This window comes from Aulonocara stuartgranti (genome assembly GCF_965226115.1).
Source record: "Aulonocara stuartgranti genome assembly, chromosome: 2".
NCBI classification, from domain to species: Eukaryota; Metazoa; Chordata; class Actinopteri; order Cichliformes; family Cichlidae; genus Aulonocara; species Aulonocara stuartgranti.
This window is the reverse complement of record NC_138940.1, coordinates 26,067,350-26,088,893: the sequence shown is the minus strand read 5'-3', so window position 1 is coordinate 26,088,893 and position 21,544 is coordinate 26,067,350. Positions and strand designations below refer to the sequence as shown.

Sequence of the window (21,544 nt, the reverse complement as noted above, 5' to 3'; positions counted from 1 at the left end):
TTATTTTTCTGTGTGGGAACCTAATGGCTTTTTAGCAGAGTGTGTTAACTATGTGAAGTGTGGCCTTTTCTGAGAATTTATTTTCGTCACCATTTGTGGTAGGACCATTTTAAACCAGGACATGTTGCTTTGGGGAGAGAGAAAGAGAATGTATATTAGACTTTATCATTATTACCTGCTTAACTTGAAGCAGTGTATTTAAATTGACAGCAAAAGTTACTTTCACTTTGTCCCGGATAATCAATTAACCCTGAAGATTTGTTTTACAATTTCTGAAGTTTAATACAGGGTTTTGCCTTTAGTGGCTTTAACGTTACCTTTGATACTGCTGCCCTTCCACCACAACAAAAATAAACCATCTTTGAGTTTGAGAGACAATGCAGGAGGGTGGACTGTCAGTGAAGAAAAAACCCCCAAAAACTTAGCCATGCTTTCATGGACTACAGACCATTTTACAAATAACTGCCCGTTGCCAAAAATCTTAGAATTGCCAGTCTCATTACAATTTCTGGATACACTCAGATAACAGTTCCAGACAAGCTCTATAAAAAGCCTCAGTCACACCAGGCCTCTTATTGTATTACTGCTGGAAACTACTGTTTTCAGTTTACATTAATTTATTTCAGCGTCTTATAGAGTGGGTCGTGATGAAGAGATTTGAATTTTGCTCAGCGAGTATATGCAGCTTTGTATATACTCGCTGGTTTGTATTTGTTCAATTGGAGACTGCATCCTTCTTTACCCCAAGGTTTAGTACTTTAAATGTTTGACCAGTTTCCTTTTTTTGAACTGTAAACACCTTAACAGGGACCACTAAGGTGAACTTGTGTCAGGTGTAAATCAAAAATCACTCAACAGGCTTCAGCCAGATATAAGAGCTTAACATAAAAATATTATTGGCTCATAATGTTCTGCAAAAACACTTTTGTGGCCGTTATTCAAGCCATAAAGTCGGGATAGAATTTGGCGTTGTGGGGAATACTGGCGTAAATTGGTGTAGATAGAGGAATTTAATCACTACACACATTCCATGAACTTTACTGGTTGGACACATCTGTTTTATTCTTTGCCATGTGGAAAGCACTTTGTAACACTGCCTTTGAAAGGCGCTAAAAAAGGAAGTTGTTGTTGTTGTTCAGGGTGTACAGAGACGAAAAAAAAAAGACAACATGGCACTTTCCTCCCTTCTGGTTTTCCACCTCACCTCAGAGTCAGTCAGTTCAGTCATTTCCTTTCTTGTTACTCTGGGCTTTGTGAAGGAGAGATCAGTGTACCATGATTGTGCATTTTTTTTTTTGCTCCCTGTGTAATTTTCCCTCTGACCCTTTCTTTACAGAAACAAATCATTGTGGACCCCCTGGCGTTCAGCGAGGAGCGCTTCCGCCCTTCCCTGGAGGAGCGCCTTGAGAGCATCATCAGTGGTGCTGCCCTCATGGCTGACTCTTCATGCACACGTGATGACCGCAGGGAGCGCATTGTGGCCGAATGCAATTCTGTGCGCCAGGCTCTCCAGGACCTTCTGTCTGAGTATATGGGCAATGTAAGTCTCTTTTCAGTTTTGTTTTCTTGTCATGTTATCTCGTCCCATCTTCTTTATTGTAGGCAGAACAATTTTCTAAGGTCAAAGGTTGTGCAACGGACTACAAACACAATTCATTCTGGCATGGATTGAGTTAAACTCTTAACATTTGACTTTATGTGAGTGTAATATGCGAGTCTTTACATAATCTGTTCCACTTGCAGGCACACCAATACCAACACATAACTGTCAGTGACAATTAATTCGATTATGTAAGTGATTACATAGCTAATCCTTGACCTTGCTTAATGTCATAAAGTATAGTACTCAATATCAACAGTGCTAACCACCATGCCACCGTGCTGCCCATAGTACTCAATATATAAACTAAATTGCGAAATGTGGTCTTACTCAATATTTCTTGTTGTGAACAACTTTTTAAACTGAAGTACTAGTTTGTTTCTGAAATTCAGCGGAAAGAAAAGACTTAGGAAAGTCTATACACATATAGAAAAGATGAGAAAAATTACAATACTAAATATTGCAGAGCATAATGACCAAGCTAGAGACAATTAAGCCCAGTCCACACAGGAAACTATTTGTTTGATGGTCATTTCTTGGTCACTGATGGTTGGTCATTAGTGGACATTCCAAGCTCCAAGTTGCCTTGGTGACCCCCTAATATATTTACTACCTTGTCATGTCAATCTACTGTATCCTGTGCTCTCATTGGTAGCTGCTTTAGTTGCTTGCCTCAAAGTTGAGAAGTTGATTTTTCAGCCATTACCAGCAGTTACTTCACCCACCATTGCTGGATGTCAGAACTGAGCCTGCTGATTTATTAAATGCTAAAATTACTATTCTGTCTGTAACAAAAAGTAATATATTTATTCCTGGCCTTGGCCCTGCATGCCATGCCTGTGAAATCTGTTTAGAATTTTAAGGATTCAGTGGACATATAAAGACCAAGAGCACAACCTTTTTTAGAGTTCACTTGCCTTTGGGGAAGTATCTAATATTAAAAAAAAAAAAAAAAGATGACTTAATGGCAAAAACTGTTGATTTTTATCCTTCAAAAGGAAAATTTTTCCACAAGTGCTGATGTCTTATCACTGGATTAATGTGACATGTTTTGTATGTAGATGCAAATCTGCTCCCATTTGTTGGATTTTGTTTTGTCCCAAAAACAAAACAAAAAAACAACAAACAAATATAGATAGAGAGAGAGAGATATCTCTGAGCTGCTGCACTGGCATATCATTAAAGTGGCGGTAAAAACCGACACGAGGGTACACTGTTCGACCCAGCTGTGGTGGCCACGGCGCAAAGTAGGGCTGCACGATTTTGCATAAAATGAGAATCACGATTTTTTTATTTTTTTTTTATTTATTTATTTTTTTGGCTTGGAATTGAGATCACGATTCTCTCACGATTTTCTTTTCCAGTATAAATATTTATTGCACTTATTAACTGCACATCAACTTCGTAACAGTTGAGACTGAACATAAAAACAATAAATAAACATAAAAACAACAAATGTCTCACGTTCTGTTGTTGCCGCACAATGTTGTACTGCTTGAAATTCTGTCTCCACCTTTGCTCAACACTGCGTGTATAGAGCAGGTAATGCTACAATAGAAAAATAGCCTCCGTAATTTCTTTGTGCCTGCGGGAGTTCGACGTGTATAGGGAAGCGCTGTATAAGGTTCCCGTTATTGATGTTTGGGTGGTTGACCGGAACGGATTTTCTCCTGTCACTTTCTCGTCATCCCTGACATGTTCTCAGTTGTTTTTTCCCTGCTAATTTTAGCATCACACGGCACAGCTTCTGTATCACGTGGTATAAGGCTCCGCCTTTGTCATTTGTTGAGCAGGAAGAGTGAGCGCTTGTTTTCATGCAGAGTACGTCCCGGATCAAAATGCGGTACAGTCGTCTTTTTTTTTTTCTTTCTTTCTTTCTTTTTTCGTCGTTGTCTTTTGGAAATGAGATCGCACATAAGTATGAATCGAGATCGCGATTTTCTAACGATTAATCGTGCAGCCCTAGCGCAAAGCATCAGATTACAAAACTGCATGACCGGCTAGGGTGTCACAAATGTTATGGCGTGCCCCCAGATGATGTGATGTCCAACTCGGCACGGGGCGCTCAGAGCATAAAAGCACCATACCAGTGAATGCTTATAAAATTATTTGATTGCAGATCAGGTTTGCCTCAAAATTTGTTTTCATTGGACATTGACAAAATTAGCAGTTGTGGGTCAACTAAGTTTGAATGTCATTTTCTCTTATTCTAGCCTCAAGAATTGCAGTCATGGTTTGCACTCGTTGTCCATCCACAACATGTTCAGTTTATTTTAAGGTTCAAGACACTCATGAAGCATCTCTGATTTGCTTCAAAATGACTTTTCCACTTCACTGGACTCATCCATGCCAGCCATGTTACCCTGTATGACTTGAGATGTTAGATTTACAGCGAAATACCACTCTGATGATAAGTGGACATGATAGGTGTATGACCACTCATTTGGCCAAATGAAAACAACAGATGAGAAGCATAATGTGTCATTGTCCACAGTGTGCTTTAATGGCGTAGTTTAGCCTCTAAGAATGGTGCCTTTAAAGCTGTGGTAGATGTTTGTTATGAATCTTAAGCATCTAAACAAACCACACTTGTTTGAGGATGTGTCAAATTATTCCAAGACAGAGAGATAATAATATATGTGATGTCTTTCAGGGAGGCAGTCTTTTTCTTGCCTAAACCAGTGTAGGCCTATGCTTGGCACAACCTTGCTACATGATGTCCTTGATTTTTAACTGTAGATCATTTTGAATGCAGATGAAGCAGTGAAAGTCAATAAACGGTATGTAGCCATTACAGCATATGGGTTTACACTCACAGCTCATGGTGTTGGAAAGACTCCTAACTCATTCATTCCCATCCCTTATGTTTCTTCATACCCTCTAGCTACAACTTGTTTACCCCCCTTCTCCATTTTTCCTGCACTCCTCCTGACTCAAAGATTTCCTAGTATCGTATAGTAAAACTCAAGCATTGAATCTTAGGTTTTGTTGAAAGGATTTAACTTGGAGTATAATTAATTGTTCAGTGTAGGGTTGTTGTACTATACTTTATGTTGTACGACTTGAGTTGCTTTGAGCTTAAAATGTGCTAACAGCAGTGGCCAAGAATCAAATTCTGGAGCTTGCATTTATGTGCTAGTGTGTTCCTCATCCCTTAGGCCATGAAACAAAAATGCTTTTGTTAATCTTTTTCATTAAGTTTTGTGTAGGTTTGTTTAATTAGGCATATTACAAGTTGTACAACCCCCAGTAGTAATATACAAATGATCTGGCTGCGGCATGCTGCAACAATATATTAAAGCGATAATTAAAAAAAAAAAAAAAAAGTCCTTTGAATACCCTCTTAAAAATCTCTTGATCATTTTTATATGGAAAAGGGCTGGATAGATAATGACAATTGGTATGTTGTCTAGAAATCAGGTTTTTGTTATTTTTTGTGTTACATTTTGTTTCAAAGCCAGCTTGGTTTATATTAAAGTTGTTTTGATAAGCATTTTTTTTTTTTTTTTTTTTTTTAATGTTCTGTTTAGGTCTGTTTTTGAGCTTTTCAAACTGCCTTTTTATACACATTCACAGCAGGTGATTTATTGCTTGTTTCATTTGTTTGTTCAACCATGAGAGTTATTCGAGGAGCAGTTGAAATTATGAGCTGATTTGAACACCATTTAATATTTGTTTATCTTGTATACAGCAGACACTTTATACAAGTTGTATTGACTTTTATAAATTTGAGCTTTGAGATAGATATTCATTCATTCATTCATTCATTCAATGGAACTAAGTGAATAGAAAAGTTGGGATGCACTAGCTACAGATGTCTAAATGTATCAAGCACATTATGCGGATGAATCACTTGGATATGTCCAAGTGTCTTTCTTTTTTCGTGTTCCCAGAGTAGAAAATGTAAGGGCAATGCTAATGATGATCATTTAATAAGACTAGAGCTTGTCTACTCAGCCAGTGAAGTGGAAAGGTGGGTGGGGGGAATGTCGCCCCAGCACTGCCACATATTGTGACCTCAATTATTCCATATTGTCATGACAGTTTGGCATGGCACGTGTCGAGTGCAACTGTTTCTGCCACTTTTTATTAATAATGCATCCCTTGTTCTCGGCATCTGTCAGGGTTTCATTTCACATTGGAGAGTGACACTTGCTTGTTTTGACATACACAGCTACTGACATTTAAATTTCTTCAACCGGATAGGATATATTATCATTTTCACCTTAGGCAAAAAAGACATACCTGGCCAATGTAGTGGAACCCAACTTGTCCTCCTTGCTTGTGGTTTTTGGTGTAGTTCTCTTCCCACACTCTGCCTTCTCCTTGCTGAGTTCTGTTTCACTTTCTTTTGCGGTTTCAGTCTTCCTGCTTGTGCCCTCTTTTCTTAGTGCCTCACTCTTTTCTTAAGTCTTGCTGTTTTCTTGCCTTGGGCATCTAAAATGAATTTTATTCTTACACTGTGCGTGCCTCTCATTTTAAATACTTTTTAGGTTTGTATCTTGTGCCATGTACCCGCCTTACCTGGTACCCTTAGTGTGTGTGTGTGTGTGTGTGTGTGTGTGTGTTAATAACAAGTTCACAACGCTAATGAGGATATTGATTGACATTTTACATGAGGATTTTGTTTGGACATATTTAAAGCACAAACAAAGATTGTGTTTGATATTGTACCCAGAGGTTGTGATTATTATAAACTGTTTTTACCAAAAATATTGGGGTGGGAGAGTGACAGGTTTTTTGATTTTATTTATTTTATTTTAAATTTGTCTATTTGTAATCTCAATGGATAATTAAAACAAATTGCACTCCACACAATGTAACGGGGAAAGCTTTAGAGTCCCAAAGGTTTTTCTGTATTTACAGCCTCCATAAAACACTGGTCTGTCAGTAAAAGCCCTTCAGGCTACATTTCATTGATGGGGTGATCTTTTGCTGGTGAATTCCAAGCTTTTTGATTATCTTTGCTGTCAGGTAAATGAGGTACACCCTTTCTTTAACAGGGTGTGTTGTGAACTGCATTAGACAGCTTGTTTTAAATAATTTGCTGGCAGCTGTGGCAAGCTTTGTCTGTATATTAATATATTTGTATTAATTCAGATTACAAATTTCTGTGTCAACTTTTGACCTTTTGCCATGTCCCTTTCTTGGTCACTTGAGAGCTGAGGAAACAATTTATAAGTGTAATATACTGAAAAATACCGATGCAACAGCTTAAGCATGCAGATGGTCCTTCTGATGGTAGTTGTCCTTAAGGTAGACTCATATTTAGCACCATAACATTTTCATTGAATGTACATCAGTTTAAATGTTTTCTTTCAATACTGCATTTTCTTTTCTTTCTTTTCTTTTCTTTTTTTTTTTTTTTTTTTTTTTTTTTACAGTTACAACACTGTGAATACACTGTTAAGTGACAAGATCAAACTAAGAAGCCTTCATTTCTTTCCTTGTTCTAAGTTTCAAACACTTTCAAATATAACACTAATATTCCTTTACTGTTGAGATTGAGAAGGACTGGTGTCCGTCTACGTAGAGAGGTGGCTGCCTCAGAGCCAAAGTGGCACATCTTAAAATGGATTCAACTGAGAATGTGGAATCCAGTTATTAGCCAGGTAAGGCCATTGTCTTTGAGTTCCTGTATCTTGGAACTATAGTTGAATCTAAAACCTAAACAGACTGCGAAGAACATGTATATTGCATACAGAAAAAGTTATAGCTTTAAAACTAAGGGCTTAGGTACCTTTCAGAAAACAAAGCTTATCCCTCAGTTAAGTACCAGATGGTTTAAGTGGTGTAAGCAACGTTGGTGTTTGTTTTGTAGAAAACATGGTTTGATTAGGCTCGAGTTGGAATTTTTGCTGTTTACTTAAAGCAGGCCTGATGTTGGACCATTTCTCTCTGGTTATGAGACAGCAGTGGCAGACTTGCTGGGTCTGGAATATTTTGTAATATGGTAACATGACGGCCATAGGTTTTTGTGAATAAAAGTGCTGTTCTAAGTTTGAATTAGATTTTAATTTATTAGGCTAAATATTCAAGCATGTCTATTGGTTTGTAATTCTCAATTGTTTGTGCTAGGACTCACCAGTGATATCCTTGGAGAATGGCTTTAAATTTAAGCAATAGATACATTAGGGGTTATATGCTGATGAGAGTCCTGATCAATGTGTCTCTCCTAGTAAGCATTTTCTAGATTTATTGGAGGTCTTATAATGAGTACCTGAAACATACATGGGTTCTGAGTCCTTGAACCACACTGCCGAAGCCGTGCTGTCAGACTCGTCAGTTTTGTGCCTTGCTCACTTGGGTACACCCTCCAGGTTAATTACGGAAGCTTGCTTTTTGTAGACCTCATCAGAAAAGAGCAGGTAAAATTGAAGTGGCTCTTGTAGTTATTTATTATCTGAACCTTCTGACAAATGTAAGATCATAGGTTAGAGGGGTGTGGTGTTTTTTTTTTTTGTTTTTTTTGTTGTTTTTTTTTTTTGTTTCAATCCTCAGATGAAATAGTTACATGAAGAAAATGGCTTAACAAGTTTCTGTGCCTTTATAATTTCTACTTAATATAACACAAGTGCGCACTAAAAATATGATTAGAAATATGTAAATTATGGAAAGTTTCTTGAACAAATACCTGTCAGGTGTTTATTTTGATATTATTTTGTTTTCAGTTAGCTGTTTTAGAGCAGTCAGTGAGTGAGAACAAACATGGTAGAGTTAAGTTTGTACTCTGTTTAATCATCCAAAAATGTGGAAGTTGTCTGGATTCAAGTACTCAGTCTGTCTAAAATCAAAACAATATTGGTTTTGTTGTTTGCAGTGGCAGTAATACTTGCACTAAGCAGAGATTTAGAGAGTGGCTCGAAAATCCAGAGGTTAGATAGCCAATAACTGTATTTACTGGAGTGTTATACAACTGTAGAAAAAAAATATGGACACTGAAATGATAAAACGAAGTCTTTTCTGTTGTTTTAGTTTTTATGTAAATTGCTTTACTGTCTTGTGTGAATGTTTCACTTTGATAGTTTTTTTCTTTTATATTTTGCACATAGAAGCTTAAGACTTTTTTTTTTGCGTTGATGAATTATATCTACTACTTTTTTTTTTTTTTTTTTTTTTTTTTTTCATCTGAAAGTTGAATCTGAAACTAGACTCAAAGACAGTACTGTTTATAAATGTCACTTGTAAAAACTAAGAAAAAGGAAACACCCATGCCATTAATGTTGCCTACAATCTATTAGCCCACACGAAATGTGAAGTCTTAATTTGTGGTTTTGGTTTTGATTTTCTCCATGTAAGTAAATATCACATTGTCACAGAGTTTCTAATTCCAAAGTTTAATCTCTAGTTTTTTGCTCTGACATCCAAGAAAAATGGACAATGCTGGATGTTACTGGTGTTATCTGATGATCATTATCTGTAACTGCAGTGCTTGTATATCGGTCATTTAATTTTGGGCATTTAATCACATAGGACCAGTGTCGATGCAAAATCACGAATTTGGTGCAGTTAATATTCTCAACAATTCAGTCTTACATAAGACTGGAAATGCTTTAATAGCTTAATTACTGGTTATTCATTGCAGTGTTAGTTTGTAGATTTTTCACTATTTGCTCTTCTATTAAACAACAACCTATAGCTTGTGGTAAAGTAAAAGTTAATTAACTTTTGAATGTACCCATAAACATGAATCCTCATAGCAAAAAAAATTGAATTTTTAAAATCATAAATATTTAAACTATCCTTCTTGAATGTCAACAAGTGTTGAATTTCACTTTGTTGATGTTCAGAGTTTTGAGTATCATGATTTATACACTGTACTAAAGTGCAATTACAGACCAAACCAAGTTGTGAGCATCCATCAGTTGGCAAACACCTTGTAAATTATAATCATTTTATTTAAAAAATATATGTTTTGAGGGGACAATGTTTTTTTTTTTCTTCAGTTTGGCACAGCTTATCCACTATACAGATATGAAATTGTACATATTACAATACAAAAGGAAAATGGGAAGAGAAAAGCATTCATTTTGCACAAAGAGGTTGGGTTAGAGAGGGGATTGGTGCTGCTTTTTTTTTTCTTTTCTTTTTTTTTTCTCCCTATTTTCCATTTTTTTTTTTTTTTTTTTTTTTTTTTTTTTTTTTTTTTTAGGCAGGGTGGGAACAAGGGCTAGAGGATGACAAGAGGAAACAAAAACAGATTACAAAGAGCCAAAGTGCAAAGGGATGCATATTTCTACAAATTTGTGGATTTTCAGTCACTTGGTACAACTGTAGTATTAAACAGTGAAATGTCTAATGATGGACAGAACTTTATAGGAATTCCATATACATCCCCATACTTGGTGTTATCAAAAACAAAGTCTCCCCATAAAGTTTGCTGAATGAGATTAGGAAATATTCAACTGAATTTTGACTCTTGAACATGCAAGACAGATTAGAAGGGCAATAGTTAAAGCAGTGCTAAGCTGGAAACAACTTAAATTAGAAAATGGAGGTGCTTGACTGATCAGTGTATGCAATGCTTTCATTCAATTCAGACATGAAGTGTAACAATTTTTGGTTTACAAAAGCACTTTCTTGTTTTAGGCATCCTATGAGCATGTGCTGAGACATGTTGACACGCAAGCATTCATTTGAGTGTGAAGCCAAATTTTGACAAGCTCAATATAAAGACAAAGCCACAAATGGTACCTCCTCCTTACCTATAGGGGGCATCAGCCAATGAACTTCACCCTAATTGTTGAAAACCAGGCATCTCACTTAAAAGTGCTGCATCTTGTCATCACTAATTGCAGACTTTAGTAAACACGAGTTAAAATACTAGTCCTAGGAATTGATAAGAATATCGTAAAATCGCTGAGTACTTGAATTTTACAGTGTTCAAACATTGGACTGCTCAACACTTGATTAGCTGTGAAGTTGCTGCTACTCTGGTCAGTGTACATTTCATGCCTAAGGTGCTGTCATTCTGTCATTCCATTCTCTACTACTTTTACTTGCCCAAAAGGATGCTCGGAATTGTTAAGAAAAAGACATAACCCCATTGTTAAACTCTGTCTTCATCGTCCTATCTATTCCTCTCAGCCCCACTCTTTCACCCTACCCCCACTACTAAATTGAACACAAAGAAGTGCGAAGCTACTGCAGCAGCTTTAGTCTGATGCTAATGCACATCCTCCCCCTGCTGCATACAAATGTGTCCTGACCCAGGCTTGCTGTTTGCTTATCACTGGATCTCCATTTGCTCTCAGGGTATTGACCGCAGTTTAACTTGACACGTTCGAGTGCTAACCTAGGACCTGAAATTCATTTTTCGCTAACAAGAACAAAACCTTAAAAAAAATATATTCGCACATGATTTTTGGTCACAAGGATTAATATACTGTATTATTTTTCAGTGGTAGCATGACTAAATGTTTCTAGATCACTGGTGTGGGTGATAGAATATTAAGTTCATTTTGCCTTGCTTTAATTGGTTCAATCTTGAGCCTGTCAGGACTTATTAGTGTGTAAGCAGTAAAGAGCACAGGCTACTGGGGTTTTGTATTCAGAATAAAATGCGCTCCTGTCTGGCATTTGAGCTGTTTGTTACAGTTTGTCACTTGCTACCCTCACTCTAGCTTGTCTGTATATTGATCCTGGTATAATATAGCTCATCAGTTAATTGTAATCAACACCTAAAGCTGTTGGAAATATTATGGTCACAGTTTGTATGGCAGTTGAAAATGGAGAATCCATGTACAGATCATTGTAGATCATTTTCCATGTCTAGGGTGAGGCTGACATCCATGAGTTTTTTTTTTTTTTTTCCTTCTAAGCAGTGTAGTGTGTTGGAAGTTAATCACAGTTGTTCAGTCTGTCCCACAGATTGAGAATTTATTTGTGGTGTTGAGCCCTCGTGGGTGGGAGCTAAAACATCCATTAACTTGAGTCAGCTGCAAAACAGCTTTTCATTTACGGGGGTAACGTCTGATTAAAGAGGTAATTTTTCCAATTTATATAATTGAACATAAATTCTCCATTCTCAGTCCACACTTTCAGTTGCATTTCCACACAGAAATGTTTCTTTGGAGGAAATCCAAATTTTTTTTTTTTTTTTAGAAATAAAACAATCTCATTCTTACTAAATACAGCCTCTCTTCTTCTTCTTTTTGTTTTCTGTTATTTGAATTTGGCAACCCAAATGTATTCTTGGTGGGAAACCGTGGAACCATGTCAGATTTGCTAAACGTAATGTCATAAGTGATTACTCAATAGAATTTCAGGATTCTTCTATCCGTAACAGATGATTTCTTTATTCATAACATAACAATAATGACATTTACTTTACAGTTATAATTCATAATTTGAGTTTGGTCTTAGTGCCCTTTAATGTATTATAGTTCTCTCAAAACAAAGCTACAAAACAAAATGTTCTGATAATTGGTTCTGTTCATTTGCCCCAGTGATTGAATGTTTGGCTTGGACTGCCTATGGTGTAGTTAGAAACAGCATTTCAAATATTTACTTTTTAAAAGAAAATACATAAATCACATCTTCCCTTAATGTATTCTGTTAGCAGAGGGCCACTTGGCAAAGTAGTTTCTCTGTGCTGCAGAATATAGAGACAGTGGTGGAGACAGATCTCACAGTTTACAATTTTCTTCTTTAAAATGATTGCCCCTGCCTGATATGAACAACCTTGCATTCATATAAAAATAAATTTGTGACTATCTCTACAACGTCCTGTAACTGCCCAACCTCTGCCATTGTAGCATTCTCACATATTCTCAAATCTCACTTGTAGAAATTATGCTTTTTACATAAACTGGGAAAAAAAAAATCAAACCCTGTATCATCTGAAATGGTCAAATGACAAACCATATGCTCTAGGAATAAATAAGAGTTCATACTTCACACTCTTTGTAAGGCAGCTGCTGACACTTGCACTGCCCGTAGCCGTTGATGATTACGAGTGCCCCTTCTTCATGGCTGGGCTCATACTCATTATAGGGTACCTGCGTAGCTAGGTCTGCCATAGGCTGTCGTTGCTGGGTCCTCATCTGTCTGCGGTTCTGAATAGCCGAACAGTGGCGTATCCGGCGCAGGGTAGGAGGGCAGCACTTCCGTGAGATATAGACAACAAAAATGATGAAAAAGAATGAAAAAAGAAGGGCCATAGTTCCCATGATAACCCTTTGAGTCATAACAGTGTTGTCTGCAGTTGCGAAGTCATCTGTTACAGCTGCCTCTTCCAATGGAGCAGTAGTAGCTTGAGCAGTGCGTGATGTTTGTGTTATGATTGTTGTGGTAGTGACTGTGGTAAAGCTCCCAAAATCCTCTGCATAGTCCGGTGTGGGGGTCGGCTGCATAATTCCAAACAAGGAGCTTGTGATCTCTGCAGCTGTAGTAGCGTCTGTTGTTGTACTAATGGTCTGAACGACTGGTACTGAAAAATTCTGACAAAGTTGGAATCCATAAACGGCATCTAGTATCTCCTCACCTTGGGCATATTCAGGACTGTGGCAGAGGATAGAATGCTCCCACCTTCCCTTAAAGGTGCTTAGCCAAGTGGCAAGAGAGCAAATCCTTTTGGTACATTCCCAAAGGTTGCTGGACAGCCCAATCATACCCAAAGACTGCCACATATCCAAGACTTGGGGATCCAGGCTGCTCAGTTTGTTGTTATCCAGCAGCAAAACTTTTAAATTTGGCAGCGTTTGAAATACATCAGGGGTCAGGACACGAATTTCATTTCCTGTGAGGTCCAGCTTCTCCAGCGTGGTCCAGATCCATTCCATGCCACATGTTACGTTGCTGATCTTATTCCATTGCAGGTATAGAAATTGAAGGGCAACAAGGCGAGGGAAATGGGCCAAGTTTATCTTGGTCAGTTGATTGTGCTCCAAGTGGAGCTCTTTAAGCTTGATGAGCCCAGCAAATCCATTTCGTGCCAGGCTTCGGAGACGGTTGCTGCTTAGGCCCAGATATTCCAGGCTACGGCAGTCCCAAAATGCCCGAACAGGTGTGGTGCGAAGTAAATTAGAGCGGAGGTGGAGTATCTGGAGCTTCCTCAGTCCGTGAAACAGTTCTGGCTCCAAAGCAGTCATCTGATTGAAGGACAGGTCCAGTATCTGAAGATTGATGAGGTGGATGAAGGTTGTGTTGGGCAACTTGGTGATACGATTGGAGCTCAAATTGAGGTCCTTCAGTTTATAGAGCCCTTGAAAGGCATCCTCTTGTACTGTGGTAATCTGGTTGTGGTCTAGATGTAGCCAAGTGAGCTGGCTGAAACCATAGAATTGATCAGGACTGAGCTCAGTGATACTATTGTGTCGTAATGACAGCCCCAGGGCTCCCTTGTCCACACCATCTGGGGGTGCCTTAAGCCCCTGGGTGTCGCAGTAAAACTGCAGGTCCTCACAGCGGCATTTTTGAGGGCAGGTTGTGCACAACGCAGGAGACAGCAGGCACGCTAGGAGCATGCTGATCACAGACAGAGCCGCTGGTGCAGGTCCCACCAATGGCCACCTTGAATGGAAACCTGGGTGGGTTCAAAGACAAGAAAATGAACTGTGGGGCGGGAAAGCTAATCTCTGCAGAGTACTTATTACTAATTCATGCTGGCAGTTATGCTTTTTTGTGTACGCTCTGTCTTGTCCTTACATATAGCTGCTAAGGTATTTTACATTGGCAACTTTAACAGTGTATGTAAACATGATACCCTTGAGATTCGGTTTAATGGAGATGTCATTTTCTCAGCAAGGCTTCTAATGATCAGCTGCATACATAAGGCAGACTTTTTTTTTTTTTCTCCTCTCCCTTACCATTTATATTAAGCCTGTTTTGGTCCACATTTTGTGCTATTCATTCGAGCATAATTTTCTTAATATCGTCTTTTTTTTTTTTTTTTTTTATTAAGTGCTCTATGCTTCTTTTTTTTCCCTAGGGGAGGAAAAAAACATAGATCTGTTATCTGTTCAGGAAAAAATAATAATTTAAAAAAAAATCTTTTTTTCATCACTTATGAGATCTTCTAGAAGATTCAAATGTTAAAAATGTATGTCTTCCCAACTCTTCTGTCTGAAGGAGGAAACATGAAGGACCATTGCAGTAAATAGACTAGGCAGAAGAGCTTTTAGTCTTCAGCCTCCCTCACTCTTACTTGTATTCCCTATTCATGTCCAGACCTGTCATATAAAGGGGCTAACTTACCCATTCTTTTGTGCACATCGGAGGCTGCATTCAACTGTCCTTTTCCGCAGACTCTTGGAGCAACCAGATGGAAGAAAAATCCAAAGGGAAAAAGCCCTTTTGATTAAGCACAAAAGGAATCAGCCTCTTGGGAAATAAAGCAATTCTGAACCCACCCAATTCAAACAAAATATGAAATTCCATGTCCCGACTAGATGTTTATTCCTTTTATTTTGTTAGTCCTTTAAAATCCAGGCTCATAGAAGAGTGAGTCTTTTTCTTCAAGCCCACGAATCCTTGAAGAAATTATTATTTTTTTTAAGTTGATCAGTTGCATCCAGAGCGACTCCAGTGATCAGACCCCCCCCTCTCCCTTTTTCTTCTTTTTCTTTTTTTTACCCTTTTGTTTCCTTTCCTCCGCAATGGTGTCAGCTCAGACCGTTAATTGAAGATCAAGCGCTTCTCTTTCATTGCCGTGGTCCTCCAACCCTAACTTGTTGATGGCAGCCAGAGATCTTGCTTCTGACGCCGGCTCAGTCTCAGCATAGCCTCTGCAGAGCTGTGAGCGGAGCCCTCGTCTGCTAGCTGAGACGCAGGGAGAGAGAGAAAAAAGCAGAGCAGGGAGTCAGGGATGTTATTCTGTGCTTTTTTTGTTGCAGCCACTCACTGCTACAGAGTGGTGGCAGCCTGGCGTCGATCATCACTACTGTTTCTCTCTCTCTTTTTCTCTCCCACACACACACACACAAACACCCTCTCACTCTCCTGCTCAGTCACTTGCTCTCTGCCTCATACACAGTGCTTGTGCACCTTAGTCTTCCTCCACCTCCCTCTTGCATTTCCCTTCCCTCCCACTGGCTCGTCACCTTCAGAATATTGATATCTTGAACGTGTTGCGGCAGCATGCTGTTGAAATTAACCACAGCTGTAAATCTCAGTCTCGCATTGCTGCTGTTCTGCAGACTGTATGTATAAATGTATACACAGGACATAAACCTTAAAAAAAATAAAAAAAATAAAAAGAGAGAACGCAGCAAAACAGATTTTACTACATCAGTGCTAACATAGGGTGTCAAATTTACATATCCTGGTTGCAGTTCTTTAACTTTTGAGGACAGGCATGTGATCAATTGCCAGCTCCTTTGAAGTTAAGTTAGGCTAGCTTTTAAAATGTAAAGGTCAAGGAAAAACACTGGGTTATTCATGTGATGCATTAAAAGGATTTGAAATTTACTAATGCTAACATGTATCTACTTGACCTTAAGCTATTTTGTGATTATTTTTTTATTTTTTTTATTTTCTGTTGGAAAAATGTTTGCATTTCAGAGGTTTTTCTTTTAATAAATTTTTTTTTGAATCCCCCTTTAAAAAAAAAAAAAAAAAAAAAAAAAAAAATTATTTGTTTATTGTTGTTTTGCTGTTCATCCCTTTTGGTAGAAAAACTGAGGTAGCTGAAAAGTCGAGGTGTGAAATGAACCGTGGTGATGAGAAATTCCTTAATCCCTTGTCCCTATAGTTCTTCATTATTTAATGTTTGGTTGAGGTGCGTTTTGGGGTATATGCATCAAATTAAATTGCAATCAGGCAGACTACTTAGCAGAAATGGTATGAAGAACAGATGGTATCCTGCTCAGAGTTGGTTCTTCGGCCCCAGTCTCCTTAAATTTATCTGATCTGGATTTTAAACATTGTTATTTAATGAAAGCACGTAACAATGCACACTGATCACTGATTGGTGATGGTGAATTCCATATTTTCTGTTTTTTCACAATTTAAGTTGGAACACAGAAAAAGTAAGCCCCGTCATTATCTGGCGGTGAATTTGCAGGTCATTTGTCCTGCATGTTGCTGTATTTTTCCACATCTATTTTAGCCTGCATCCTCAAAATGGGAGAAAACATGTAAAAATACTAAGACCTTACAGGAATGTTCCATCTGTCTGTGTGTCGTCTGCTTAGTGGCAATTTGGCGTGTTGCAAACGTAAATTTTAAAAGGGGGAAAACATTAAATTATACTTAATTTGTACTTAAAGTTCAATAAATGTATAACTTATAACTAATCCAACTAAGATGAACTTTGAAAAGCAATAATGTTGAATTGTTGAAAAGCAATAATATTGACTGCATATTATTTGACTCTTAGAGCAGACTCTTGCTTACATTGAAACACTAGTGGGTTTTTGTTGAACGGGATGTTCCTAAATCTGTCCTAAAGGAGATGGATATACTCACCTGGCTATCATAAAAGATTCTACAGAGAAACTGCTTCCATAATGAGCACCTGAAGAAGTGCTTTAGAACCCCTTGGCGTGGAAATGAAATATAGGCTAGGCATGAATGAAATAGGATTGAAAGTGTTGGGGCAAAGCAGGCTAAAGCACTACCACAGCACTGTATCCAGCCAGCACAAAATCACAGGGGATTAGTGCTGTGGAGCTCCATGGCCCCTAACTGTGTGCACAAGCCCCCAACGGGCATAAGGCAGTGGGGGATGGGGTAGGTCAATGCTACCGCCATCCATGGTGTTACGTTGCAGTTGATTTAAGCATTATAAAGGAAAAGAAGAGCCCAGAGTCCAACTGGTCCTTTGCCTTTACTCAGACCTTTCCTGTCCATCTAATTTTGCTCTAATTTTATGGCTCTCCACTATCTGGGAATTTTCACTCTTTCTCACTTTATCTTAAGCGTTTCTAAAAGTTTTCAGTGTTTTTCTTTTGTACTTTGCAGAATGTGATCAAACATCTCTCTACTAAAACTACTCAGTAGTTACGAATATGTTCACTGCAAGGCAGCCCCTGAGTACTTGTGTGGATACAACTAAGAACTTATTTAAACGAGAAATGGATGCATAGGTTTAAATGTATAAGACTGATATGATTTTGGGCCTTTATGACTTTCCCAAAGTTGGTCAGTGCTTGTGTAGCAACAAGTCACCTCTACTTACGTCACCTTATGATAGCCAATCCAGTCCTTACTTTGTTCTCAATAGTTTCCACAGTTGGGAGCTAATGTTGGCCTTTAAAGCTTGAAGATAAATGGCTTATTCTAATACAAAATGACCAAAGGACTTGGGCAGCATTGTAATAAAAATTAGTGAGGGGGAATAATGAAACAAAATGAGCACTTGTAATATTATTAACCCTGAATCAAATTAGAATCACAAATGTGACAAATATAAAATGATTTACAACAGTTTCAAGTTTGACAGCCCATTGGATTTAGAAACGTTGGCTGTTACCAGACTACTTTTAATGTTGTGCGCAGGTCTTTATAGCATATCCATGAAGAGCGCTGTGGTGGTAGAGAGGCTTTGAAAGGATTTGGGTAGCTTCCCCCCCCCCCCCTCTTCAATAAAATTTTGGATTTTAAAAGCAGTTTGCAACCAACAGAAACACGTAAGAGGATGCATTGCACATTAAATATGACACTGATATAATGCAAAGGATCTTTTTTTTTTTTTTAATAAAAGCCAATGTGGTGGCTGTTGCCCTGTTTACTTTCAGTGTGTATACATTATTAATTTAAATTGTTAGCTGGTATTCTGTCGGTGCATTACTTGCTGTGAGTCGGTGGAGGATGTCATTGTTTATTGGAGAACAAAATGAACAATAACTGGAGGCTTCAGAAATGAACTGGACTTGGTATCTCCAAACATTAGCTCCACGAAGCAGAATAGCTCAAGCTTGTTGAAAATTACATTTCATTTCAGAGTAACACCTACAGGGTGACCCAAGTCTGCTCTAGAAGAGTTTGGGTGACGTTAAAGTATAAATTGTATAACTACCCTGTTGGTTTAAAAATGAAAAGATGCAAGGGATGATTTACAGATATGAATATTTTTGTCATTTTGCCTTTTATTTACTCAAGACTGTTTAATATTTTAGGTTTGATATTGATTTAATTTGATCTGATCCCAAGACTTTTCAGGATTTTTGACACATGAGCTGGTCACCGTTATTCTACTCACTAATTACTACTTTTTTCCATGTTTCAGGCGGGAAGAAAGGACAGAAGCGATGCTCTGAACACTGCCATTGATAGAATGACAAAGAAGACTAGAGACCTTCGCAGACAGGTACTTTTTTTTTGTGAACTTCCTTTTCCCTCTTTCCACTAGGTCTTCAACTTTAAACTGTAGTGTTTGCGCTCAGTGAACTTTTATTGGAAAAAAACAAATCAAATATTTTTTTTCTTTACTTCAGCCTTTTGAAGTTTACCAGCAAACCTCAGGAGACTCTTGTCTCTCATAATGTCAGGATGTAATCTGTAGTTCAAAAAAGCTGTGGTAGACATCAGTCTGTATGTAAAGGATATGCACCAAGGGCATTCTAACGCTTTTTCAAAAAATCATCTTATTTCACAGCTGCGCAAAGCTGTGATGGACCATGTCTCCGACTCTTTCCTGGAGACTAATGTTCCCCTCCTGGTCCTCATTGAAGCTGCTAAGAATGGCAATGAGAAAGAAGTTAAGGAATATGCTCAGGTGTTCCGTGAGCATGCCAACAAACTGATTGAGGTATTGTATGTTTTTCTTTTTGTTTGTGTGTTTTGTTTTTTGTTTTTTTGTTTTCCCTTCCCCTTCCTCTCTCTCTCCAGTGCATTTGCAGTCAGAACCTGACCCACCCCCAGATCATAACACTCAAATGCTTCAACTCTATCCCATTAGTATTGCATATTTAATTTTTATTGTTTCTGTTCTCTGAGATAAAACTTGTGATAAGACTATAGCATTATTGTCCCTTTAAAAGGCTTCTTTAAAGGTCTTTGGTCAATTCAGTCTGATGTTGGTCACACTCTCGCACACAAACATTAAATAAAGAAATGATAATTATTAAACTTAATATTTAAGGAGCTCTATTGCAGATCCTGGATCCTTTTCCCCCTAAAATGAAAAATAATAAAAAATTGCTATGTGGCCAAAGACCTCAAAATTTCTTTCTTTATTATATAATAATGGATTGGATTTATATAGCGCTTTTCAATGCACCCAAAGCGCTTTACAATGCCACTATTCATTCACTCTCGCATTCACACACTGGTGGAGTATGAGAAACAAAAAATATATTTAGATCATTATGAAACTGTTTCAGGCTGTCATAGTAGTCACGTGAGTAATCTTTAAAATCTAGTTTTGAGTCCATAACCTTCCACTAACAGACGAGAATGCAATACATGGTTAAAAAAAAAATTCAAGATGCAAGGAGAAAAGCAAAGTAATGGACTCGATAGGCAAGAAACTAACAGAACATTCAGCCAGGCTCATTAGTGGTCTTTCCTTCCGTTCCTCTAATGCCTGTGTAGAGCATCATATGACATTTGAAAGTGACTTCTGTCTATGGGCATATCGCCATGAGTATAGCTGGATATGTTAGACTAGCCAGGACAAGCAGCATGCATATTCACCAGGGAAACCATTGAAGCATCAGAAGGAAAGGGGGAGTGGGCAACAACACTGGGGAGTAACCCCTTAAGTAGCACCCGAAGGCCTGAGTGTCATATGTGGCATTAGAGCACTAGACCTTGCTAATGCATGGTTACTATTTGTGCTTGTAACACTTAGAAACACAAGGGGGAGTGTGTAATTTAAAAAAAAAAAAAAAAAAAAAAAAAAAAATTACATTTAAACCAAAGTAGTTTTGGTTTAAATTTGTTATGAACTTTATGGAGAAATTTCTTTTAGTAATTTTTTTTCTTACAGTTTTCATTTTCATTTGAATATACATGTTGTATGATATCAATGTAAGAATAGAAGGTGCATCTGTAAAAACCGCTTATCAGCAGCACAAAAGAAAAACTGTACAAATGATGTTTAAAGAATGTAAACTCCAAATGCTGTCTATTTTAAAGCTGGGGTTCGTTGTGGTAATTGTTGCTATCATGACTTTAACTAGAATATTTTACTTCCAAAGTCTCCATATCTGCAGTTGAACTGAGCTCCTACATCAGTCTAGTTGTACTAAAATATTTATCAGCAAAATATGTTTTTGTCATACATAAATTAGGAATGCTAGTAGTGTAGTAAAGCCACTGAACAGCATCTTGGCACTGAGTTGATGGGCATCATTATGGTAGAGTTTTAAGCACTGGGCAAAGTAACTTTCTTGCTCATTACGCATTTTCTAAAAGGGAGCCAGTTGTCATAAATTCCCATTTCAAAATCTACATTAGGAGATATTCAGTGTAATCTAGCAGTTTATCCTCCACATACTTTCTTTAGTGTGTTCCTTCCAAAAAACGACAAACATCAACTGCTGCAACACAAGCGTTCACAACCTAAGTTGATGTATGCCTTCAAACCTAGAGAGAGCCCAGCTCTAACTAGGACCTGGGAATTATAAATCATGTTTTGCAACAGCCTCGACAGAAGTTGCATACGTTACTCTTCATTTTGGCTAAAGATTTCTGCCTTTGTAGAAGCTGCCAACATTGCATTTTGTCATTTTTACATTAACCTTTTTAATTATTTTATGTATCCCATCCCTGGTTAATATGATTGGCAAAAGCACACAGTCAAGTATTATCTCACTTCTCAGGAAAATTATTCCTGTAAGCCAACATCAATACAATCGGCTGAACAGTAAGCAGTTCACAGTAGACCTCTTGGCTTTCACCTTTAAATAAAAATGGTTGACATTTACCTTCAAATGCATGGTAGGAAGTAGGTATTGAACTGTGCTGTGGGCCGCTCTAGATTAGAGCCTTTGCCAAACAATATATATGCAAATCAATAGAGCTGGAAAGACTAGAGAGAGAAGTTGAAACATGTTT

At 37.8% G+C, this 21,544-nt stretch overlaps 2 protein-coding genes across 2 annotated transcripts in view; one reads left to right on the top strand and one right to left on the bottom strand.

Annotated features, from left to right (window-relative positions):
* The window catches only part of ctnna1 (catenin (cadherin-associated protein), alpha 1), a 78,643-nt gene that overhangs the window by 21,150 nt on the left and 35,949 nt on the right, over positions 1-21,544 (top strand). Inside the window, exons 7-9 of the mRNA XM_082506624.1 lie at positions 1,337-1,540; positions 18,771-18,851; positions 19,140-19,292. Coding sequence (XP_082362750.1) covers positions 1,337-1,540; positions 18,771-18,851; positions 19,140-19,292 — 438 coding nt within the window. The remainder of the gene's footprint in view (positions 1-1,336; positions 1,541-18,770; positions 18,852-19,139; positions 19,293-21,544) is intronic.
* lrrtm2 (leucine rich repeat transmembrane neuronal 2) lies at positions 9,435-15,533 on the bottom strand. Its single transcript, XM_082502215.1, has 2 exons — positions 14,798-15,533; positions 9,435-14,126 (listed from the first exon to the last, which is right to left on the bottom strand). The coding sequence occupies exons 1-2, from the start codon at positions 14,799-14,801 to the stop codon at positions 12,490-12,492; spliced, it is 1,641 nt and encodes a 546-aa protein (XP_082358341.1). The 5' UTR covers positions 14,802-15,533; the 3' UTR covers positions 9,435-12,489.